General features: G+C 32.1%; 1 protein-coding gene across 1 annotated transcript; it reads left to right on the plus strand.

The window, feature by feature from the left end:
- Nucleotides 1–276: 276 nt before the first annotated feature.
- Nucleotides 277–8,758, plus strand: LOC109121908 (uncharacterized). The gene is made up of 3 exons (XM_019217603.2): nucleotides 277–408; nucleotides 8,120–8,266; nucleotides 8,418–8,758. The coding sequence occupies exons 1-3, from the start codon at nucleotides 277–279 to the stop codon at nucleotides 8,655–8,657; spliced, it is 519 nt and encodes a 172-aa protein (XP_019073148.2). The 3' UTR covers nucleotides 8,658–8,758.
- Nucleotides 8,759–10,301: the final 1,543 nt, after the last annotated feature.

A 10,301-nucleotide genomic window follows, 5' to 3' on the forward strand; every position in this document is an offset into this window, starting at 1 on the left:
TTTGCAACCACCCAAATCTGTGGATTTGAATTGCTTTTTACTTTGAAATCATGCTCAAACACTCTAGTCTAACAACTGTGTTTATTTATAAATCCTACACTGGTCCAGAGTAAAACTCTTAATTCCCTGTTTAAATCATGTCCAAATGTGTTAGAAGCATTTGTGTTAACCAGATTTCAAGGTTTTTTTACCAAGGACATTTGTCATTATATTATGTGGCTCAGCATGCTCCAAGCATTACAGTTTCTTACAAGTGCTTTGATTTAAAAATAATCTATGCGACTGCAGGTTGTGAATAAGAAGAAACGAAAGAATAATTGCTATAGGTTTGCAGCTGCTACATGGAGCCTCGGGTGCACTGTGTTAGAGATGTTAACTCAGCGACATCCATACTTCAAATTGGAGCCAGTATGTGTGAACCTCATATATATTCAGCATCCTTTTGTTTTATTTTTCTTTTTTGGTCAATTTTCAAGATATAAAGTTATGGAAATTGATTAGTTTTGCATCTGAATTTGCAAAATCTCACCATTTTAAATCAGGGTGAAGACCTCTAGTCCTAGTTCATTCATCTGTTTGGAGTTCAACAAGAAAGCAACCTGCACCTAATAGCATCTTAATAATAAAAACATTAAAGACAAAAATATGTTAGTTATATAATGATTAAGTTCATTTCAAATTGGTCTGGAGAGTATGCCATTCCAAAGCCCTTTATCCTTGACAGTGCCTCTTTATGTATTCTGAAACCAAATTGCTTCCTTTTAAAAAATTGCAGTTGTGGAGAAAAATTGTATTTCTTTTCATATCTTGGAAGTATACAACCAATGAAATATATATATATATATATATATATATATATATATATGTAACAACAAAAAGGAAAGAAAAAGGAAACAAGAAAGAATAAGGAAAAATCCCTACAAATTATAGATTATATACATAAGTATACACCTAGCTATATATATATATACACACATTTGTACACACAACTATATATTACAGTTGTTTATCTTCTACAATTGTAATAATATTTGATAGCTGTAATAATCTTCAACACTCCCCCTCAAGTTGGTGAATAGATATTATCCATTCTCAGCTTGCCACTAATAGATTGAAATGAAGCACCACTTAATCCTTTAGTTAGCACATCTGCAAGTTGACCCTCAAGTGACACAAATGGAGTCCAAATTAGTCTGTTATCCAATTTCTTTTCTATAGAATGTTTGGCTACTTCCACATGCTTGGTTCGATTATTTTGCATAGGGTTATGTGCAATATCAATTGTTGACTTGTTATCACAATATAGCTTCATAGGTCCTTTCCATGCAATCTTTAGATCTTCCAAAATTATTTTCAACCATAAAAGTTCACAAACTCCTAATGCCATAGCTCTAAACTCAACTTCTGCGCTTGACCTTGCAACTACATTTTGCTTCTTGCTTCTCTACGTTACAAGGTTACCTTCGAGTTACCTCTAAGGAATGTACAATAGCCTGAAGTCAGTCTTCTTTCATCAATTGATTCAGCATAATCTGTATTTGTATATGCTTCTAATGTCAATTCATTACCTCTTTTAAATAACACTCCCTTTCCTAGAATACCTTTTAAGTATTGTAGAATTCGATGTGCTGCTCTATGATGTACTTCTTTTAGGTTGTGCATGAGTTAACTCACCACTCCTACAACATAAGTTATGTTTGCAACGGTATGAGAAAGATAGATTAGTTTGCCAACTAATCTCTAATATGTCTCTATCTACCTTTACATCTTCTTAGACCTGACAAAGCTTGTGATTATGTTCAATGGGTATCTCCATTGGTTTACACCCTAGTTTCCCTGTTTCAATTAATAAATCTAGCACATAATTTTGTTAGGATATAAAGATCCCATGTTGAGAGTGAGCGACTTCAATGCCAAGGAAGTATTGTAACCTACCAAGTTCTTTAATTTCAAATTCTTACAATAAACACCTTTCCAATACCTTCATTCCTTGCAAGTAATCTCCTATTAACACTATGTCATCCATATAAACTAATAAAGTTGTAACTCCTCCTGAAGCAGAATGTTTAAGAAACAATGTGTGATCAACCTAACTTTGTTTGTAACCCAAAGCTTTCATTACCCTAGCAAATCTACCAAACTAAGCTTTGGGAGACCGTTTTAAGCCATAAAGTGTCTTTTTCAACCTGCATGCCTTATTCTTCTCTAACTCAAATCATGGAGGAATCTCCATATAGATTTCTTCATTAAGATCACCATGTAAAAAGACATTCTTTAAGTCAAATTGTTGCAAACTCCATCCATGATTAACTGCTAAAGATAATAGGATTCTTACAGTATTCATTTTTGCAACAGGAGGGAATGTTTTAAGATAATCCATCCCATAAGTTTGAGTATACCCCTTAGCGATTAATCTTACCTTATAATATTGAAGTGATCCATTTGCTTTATGTTTCACAGTGAAGACCCATTTACATCCCACTGACTTCTTTCTTGGAGGTAGTTCCACCAAGTCCCATGTTTTGTTTTTCTCAAGTGCATCCATCTCTACCTTCACAGTTTCTTTCCACTCTTTAATTCTTAATGGTTCAGAGATAGGTTTTGGGATAGTAATAGTATTGAGATAGATAAAAAAAATAAAAAAATAAAAACTTTTATAACCACTAGACAACTTCTGATAGGACACAAAGTGAGACAATGGATATGCAAGCTATTGAGTACACTTCCTAACACCCTTTCTAATTGCTATAGGAAGATCATAATCATTAACAATTGGCACATTACTTTCTTAATCTTCTGAATTAGGAGTTACTTCAATATTATCAACACCGGAGATTGGTTCTAAATTATGAACTTGCATTGGTTAAGCAAGGGGTTCCTTTTTGCTTGAATATATTTGCAATGGGCGAGTAACACTTTGAATCAGTTTGTCCTTTGTTGTTGGACTAGGAGTACTTGGATCTAACTCATTTCATAAAGGAACAGAAACAGATGGCGACGGAGAAGACGAAGGATTTTGATTTTGTGAGGATGGGAGGGATGAAAGATCAAACAAAGACAAATCTCTATACTTATCTTCTATGAATGATGTCCTCTCCTGAAGATAAGGATTAGGAAAGTAATTTTTAGTTTCAATGAATGTTACATCTACATAGAAAAAAAGCTATTTTGTTGGAGGATGATAACACTTGTACCCTTTCTGTGTAGAAGAATATCCTATAAAAACACTTAAAAGCCCTTGGATCAAGTTTCCCACGGTTATTTGAATGAATATGAATAAAGGATACACACCCAAAGACCTTAAGAACTAAGTGATATGTCATTTTGAAGTACGTAAAAATTTTTGAAAATACTTGCATGGGGCTGTCATAATCAAGCACTCTGAGTAGGTAGTCCATTAGTCAAATGTGTAGTGGTTAAGACAACTTCTCCCTAATAATTTTTTGGAACATTATTTTGGAAAAGAAAATGTCAGCTAATAGCTAGAAGATGACCATTTTTCCGTTCCGCCACACCATTTTGTTGTGGTGTATTAGTGCATGAAGACTCATGAATGATTTCTTTTTCTTTGGAGAATGGTGACAACACTTGATTAAAATAATCCCTAACATTGTCAGACAAAACTCTTTATCTCAAACTTAAGTTGATTTTTCTTCATATGGAAAAGATTTTGAAAGGGTGAAACTGACATCTGATTTTTACTTTAGGAGAAAAACCTATGACACTCGTGTACAATCATCAATAAATGAGACAAACCAACGGGTCCTAGGGATAGAACTGTTGAAGGTCCCCAAACATCACTATGTATAAGAGTAAAAGACATTGAAGCTCTTGTATTACTTATTAGTAAAGAAGCACATTTATGTTTTTCAAGTTCAAAAACATCACAATGAAATTGAACCAAATCAAATCCTTTAAACAAACTAAGAAACATTACTTTAAGAATACTAAAAGAATGATGACTAAGACGAAAGTGATATAACCATATTCTATTTTTATTTGAAAGAGAAGACTCAAAAAGCAGAGACAATGGAATAGGACCCTTAGTGTTATTTTGCCCATTAGGTTCCTCAACAAAATAGAACCCATTCTTCTTCTTAGCAAGTTTAATCATCGTCCCCATGCTTTAGTCCTGAAATTTACATAGTGCAGAAGAAAAATTCACCATACAGTTCAAATACTTTGTAAGCTTGTGAATTGAAACTAGATTGGTAGATAATTTCGGCACATGTAGAACATTTTTTAAAACAAGGTTCTGATTTATAACTATGTCCCCTCGACCAGCAACTGTAACCAATGTTCCATCAGCAATAGCAATTTTCTTATTACTAGGACAAGGACTATAAGAGACAAACCCATGAGAAGATAATAAGGTCATATGATTTGTAGCCCTGGAATCCACTACCCATGCTACTTTTGAGATTGACACATTAAGTGCATAAGGCTGAGGATTACTTGAAAAAATCAAGGAACAAGTACCACCTATAGGTTTCTTTAATGTCCCCAGAAAATATCTTAGCTTCTCAATCTCTTCTTTATTGAACTCGGGTTGCTCTTGAGAGAATTCTCCTTCACCTCCTTAATTACTCTATGCTATTCAAGAAGTATTTTGAGTAATTGAGGGCTTACCATGGAGTTGCTAGCACCTCTCCTTGGTGTGTTATGGCTTCTTACGATGGGTACACCATAGAAAGTCTTTGTTACTTGCTCTTGATCATTTTTTTAATAGCCTATTATTTCCTCACTCCATTGGAATAGACATTTGACTACTACTGATCTTATTTTATAGCTTTGGGATTTGCATCTTTTGTAACCAAGGTTGAATTATCTGTCGATTAAGGCTCCATCATAACTCCTCTTTGTCCTTCTCCACAAATTATGACAATTGTTTCATTGAGTGAAAGAACTTCTTCCTTTCCTAACACTAGCACTTGAATAGGATCAAACTCAATATTCAATCCAGCAAGAAAGGTGTAGATCCCGTCTTTTTCCATAAAATGTTTAAGAAAGGTTGCATCATTGTTGTATTTCATCTCAATACACTGATAATGGTCCAACTCTTGCTATAAGTTTTGTAAAATTTGAGCATATTCAGTGATTGAGCGATTACCTTGTTTGGTAGATGAGATCTTTGTCTTAATCTTATAGATTTGTGTAGCATCTCAAACTTTGGAATAGGTCTGCCTATAGGATTCCCAAATTTCCTTTGCTATTGTCAAAAACATTCAAGTATCACTTGACTTTTGGCATCATCGAATTCCATAACTAGGACATCACCATGGAGCCTTCTTCATCCCATGCAACAAACTTCTTTGGTTTTGGTCATATCCCAAGAAGATGCCTCAATTTGCCCTTCCCTTTCAAGAAGGTTTGAACAAACTGAGACCACTTCTAATAATTTTTGTCGTTGAAAAGTAAACCTAGTTGAATATTCTACAGCTCTCTTGTTGAAGTGTTGATGACATCATTTGTTGATGTTGGATTAGAGACTTGTTGATTGGTAGATTTTGAAACCTCAAAGGCTAAAAAAATCAATTTATCATATGTTATATTTTCAATTATGGCCTCTTAACCTTGAGATTCAGTCACAACAACACTAGAGATGTTAGTAATATCTTCATCACCCAAATGAGAATGAGGCAAAGGTAGTGGAATAACAAAGTAATCTTCTTTCCAAATAGTTGAATCAAAGGATGTTGACCCTTTAGTACCAATAACATTTTCAAACTAGTCCTTAAGAGAAGTATTATCACCCTCATCGACAAGCCGATTATCACCCTTCACCTAAGGCTAGATATTCATTTTTGTTAATGTCAATGCAAAAAAATAAAACTAAAAATAGTTACCTCTTCACCACCAAGTTCCATTGATTGAGTAGAGATTGGAATGTCAGCAAAGAAAACATATGCATCAAGTAGATGAGAGTTAGCCTCATCATAGTACACAAGGTTAGGTAAAGTATTTCGATGTTTGAAGTGACATTCACTTGTATCTTCAAAGTTTTCATCTAATACATTGAGAACCTTTACATTGTCATCCTATTTAAAAGCTTGGTGGCAGTGACCATTACCCGCATAAAAAGTAGTTCCCTCATACTAGACGCGTCCTGTAAAACAAGTTGTATCTATTAAGAAACAACATGTGTTCCAAGAGAAAAGGAGTGTCCTTATTTCCATTCACCTATATATAAATTCCAACACATCCAATTGTCACTAAGAATATCCTTCATTTTATTGCTAAAAATACAATTGTTGTATAATGATCAGAGCATGTACATTGTGGCTATGTTTTGTACAAGTTTTTGTTTCATCCTTGATTACCATATCTATCTTGCTATTCTTGTTAGTTTTTTCCTAATTTATTTTTTATCATACTTTATATTTTTGGAAGGATTTCTCATCATTGGCTTGTAATATCAATGAATAGTTTTTTCTTTGACAAAAAATAGATAAATAAATAAATAAAATGTTGTTGGAGATGTCAATTGTTATTGCATGTAGTTTTTCAAACCCCATATTTTCAAAGTAGCTTTGAAGGCCTATAAAGCACTCAAAAAAGTTATTTTTGGTGATAGTTAGTTCACATAGAGGATTGATTAATTTGATTCCTTTGGAAAAGTGATCTAAATATGCTTTAGTATAATTTTGTTGAGAATAGGCCACATTTTCAAATTGGATTAAAGGAATGATTAAATTGTTGGACATATTGATGGAGGACAACAACCTTAGGATGGGTGCCTACAACCAAATAAGTGGGTTGGGTTTCTATTGTTTAGGATTTAAGGAGAGGAACAAGGGATAAAGTTTATGGTAAAGAAAAATAAAATAAAAAGCATTATGAAAGAAGATGCGAAGAAGAAAAAATAAAAACCTTATAGTCTCACTAAGGCCTTCTAAGAGTCTCCGCTATAAGAAAATTAGGAGTCTTACCATTGAAAATTGCAAAGTGTACAAGAAAATGTGATGTTTTTAATTTTCAGTGCATCACTTTGGTTTATATCAATTAGCTTTATTTATAGACTTCTTTAAGAAATCCAAAGCTTACTAGGATTCTAATATAACTTATTATGACTCTAATTCTCCTCAACATTATTTAACTATTCCTAATTTGACTCCTATAAATAGTAATCTTAATTTCATTCCAACTAATATTAATCCCAATTAAAGTTTATTTGTGCCTTCTTTTCCTTTTTTAATATACTTTAAAAGGCATTCCCCTATCACATGTCTAGGGATATATGTATGACATGTGGCTTCCTAAAACCCTGGATCTAGCTAGTAGCTCGGGTTGTTCCTTCTATTGGTCCCCTCATTTAGAGAATCAGGTTACAAATTGATTGGCTAAATGTGGAGCCATGCATACATTGTTGCTATATTTTGTACAAGTTCTTGTATCATCCTTGATTAGTATAACTATCTTGCTACTCTTGTTAGGTTTTTCCTTATTTTTTAACCATCCTTTATGTTTTAGAAGGGTTTCTCTTCCTTGGCTTGTAATGAAATTCATATAAATGAATGGTTTGTTTTGGATAAAAAGAAAAAAGAAAAAAAACTGCTGGAGACATCAATTGTTGTTGCACATAGGTTTTCAGGCCCCAGATTTTCAAAGCAGCTTTGATGGCCTATAAAATACTTAGAAAAAATATTTTTGGATGATAATTAGTCCATACAAAGGATTGACTGTATTTGATTCTTTAGCCAAGAATATTTTTTAGCAATTAATTTTCCAACTTGTTGATTGGAATATTGTCAAGGCTTTGACTATATTTGACATTAGCTTAAACAATGCTTGCATAATTATGCCATATAAGGTTATTCCATTATTAAAGAACTTCATTATTAGTGTCAAGAGCTATTGAGTAGTGTCTTCCTAATAATGTGATTTTATTAATAAGCTATTGAATAGTATCATGCATCACGGAATTGCTCTTTGTTTCTGATGGATCTGATGTTTAACTTGATTTTGCAACATAAATTATTGGGTTACACATTGTTTAATCTAATTGTTTTCCGTTCATGGATATTTAACTTCTGGTTGATATTTGACAAGGAATCAGAATGACTACTATTTAGGCTATTGTTGTATGAGGTTAACAATGGATGAACGATCAACTTGTCAGGTGGAAGCTCAATTAAATTTTTTGAAGAAGGAAACGCAAAACTACACCTCCAGATGTGCAACGGAAGCTAAGAAGTTGGCGGAGGATGTTGAGATAGAAACCCATAATGTAGATATTGTGGAAAGAGAAGTGGCAGATGTTCAGGAGGTATAATTTTGTTTTTCTTCTCTTAAAGAGTTAGTTGGTTTCCCTTTTCAGAGCTAAAAATTCCTAGTTGGCTCTATAATTGTTCTTGATTAATGTGAATAATATTGAAAAATTCAAGGGATTCTGACTAGACTTTGTTGTTGTCATGAAGACGTCCAAATTGAAGTTCCAGGAAACAATCAAGCAAAATGAGGAAGAAATTCAGATATGTGCTTGGGAACACTATGCTTTGGTTGATTCAGTTTTTGAACTACGAAGAGCACATGGCATCAAAAATTTCAGAGATGAAGAGCAACCTTTCAGAAACAGCAGAAGCTCTATCAGATTCTTACAAAGGCTCCTTGTCAGTGCAGTTTGGTATCACTTTGGATACAAACCACTGACCCAATAGATTATTCCTTTCTGTGACTCAAGTTTTTTCTTTTTCCTTTTCTTTTAGTGTAATGGACTGATTTGTATTGTATGTATACTTATCTTAAATATTTGGTATTAGCAACTTGCCCTTTGGTAACAGTGTGGCTTGAGTTGAGAATGGTGTAAAGATGAGCATAGGGTTGACAATGGAGCATGGGTTGGATCTGAAGGTTGAGTGGAAATTTGTATAATAAGGCTTTGGCAGGTGAGAAAATGAAAATGGATGTTGATGGAACTGAGAGTCTGAATGCCTTATGCACTAAATTTAGAGCATCTATAATTTGGGAATCAATAATTTATGTGATTAGAGACCTAAAAAACCATGGAAATCATGTTTGTAACTCAGGCTATTGTTTTGCATTTATTATGAAAAATGTATGTCAAAACCAATTTGATAAATGTAAATTAAAGCATGTGCCAAGGTATGACTTTCCATTTCCGAGTTTAGCCCATCAAAGAGTGGGATGGAGATTAGAAATGTTTTATATTTTAATATTTATCTTTTCATTAAATAATTCCTTTAAATTTAAGTGGGTGTTTGGTAAAACTTATTACTTATTACTTATAAGTATTAAGATTATTTAGTAAAGTTAATTTAAGATTTATTTTAAATTGTCAAATTGACATATTTATCCTTTAACTATTTTGACTTAGAGTTAATTTTATTGAGACCCTTTAGGTTTAGTGTAAATACATTAAGCTATCGTAGGTTTCAAATTTCATCAATTAGCACTTTTATAAATGTATTATATATATAATTTTTAGTTTTTAAAGAATAAAATTTAGTTTTTAGTGAATTGTTAAACATTCTTATCTAAAATATTTTTACTTGAAATTTCTTAAAAAAATAAATTTTTTAAACGAAATAAATTTATAAGGGTGTTAATTGATGAACTTTGAAATCAACGGTAGTCAAATATATTTATACCAAACCTCGAGGGGTTTCAATGAAATTAACTCTTTTGACTTATTACTTATTTAAGTTATTTTATCAAACATGTTTAATTTCTTTAATAACTTAAATTAAATTATTAAATCATATTAAGTCATTAAGTTGATTTACCAAACACCCTTAAGTTAACTATTTTGACTTAATACTAAATTTATATTATAATATTAAGTTATTTTACCAAACATAGTTAATCTACTTAACAGCAAATTAAGCTATTAAGTTATATTAAATTATTTTATCTAAAAGATGTTTAAAATTACATTATCAGAATATATTTTTTATATTAATTTTAGAAGAAAATCCTTCTTTGCTTCAACTACATACTAGGATCCATCCCTTTATAGTTTCTCTATTAAAGAAAATGGCACATACAAAACTAAATGACTTTATTCCTTGAAAGTGCAAAACAAGATATAATTTGGGTGTTTTAGAGTAAGAAAATTAAAGCTAAGAAAAGACAAAAACTAGTTTATAAAATCCTAGCTTTAAAGCAAGTGAAAAAACTTCTATAAAGGAGATACTTTGCATATCAATTGGTCCACAATCATCTCATAATCAATTACAAGACTGCTAGAAACAAAGAAGCATCTGAAATACCTTAATAGATGATATTTAGAAGTAAAGATTTAAAGTCAACTCACAAAGCCCTTTATTAATCAAAGTAGAAAT

Source organism: Vitis vinifera, chromosome 12, assembly GCF_030704535.1.
Source record: "Vitis vinifera cultivar Pinot Noir 40024 chromosome 12, ASM3070453v1".
NCBI classification, from domain to species: Eukaryota; Viridiplantae; Streptophyta; class Magnoliopsida; order Vitales; family Vitaceae; genus Vitis; species Vitis vinifera.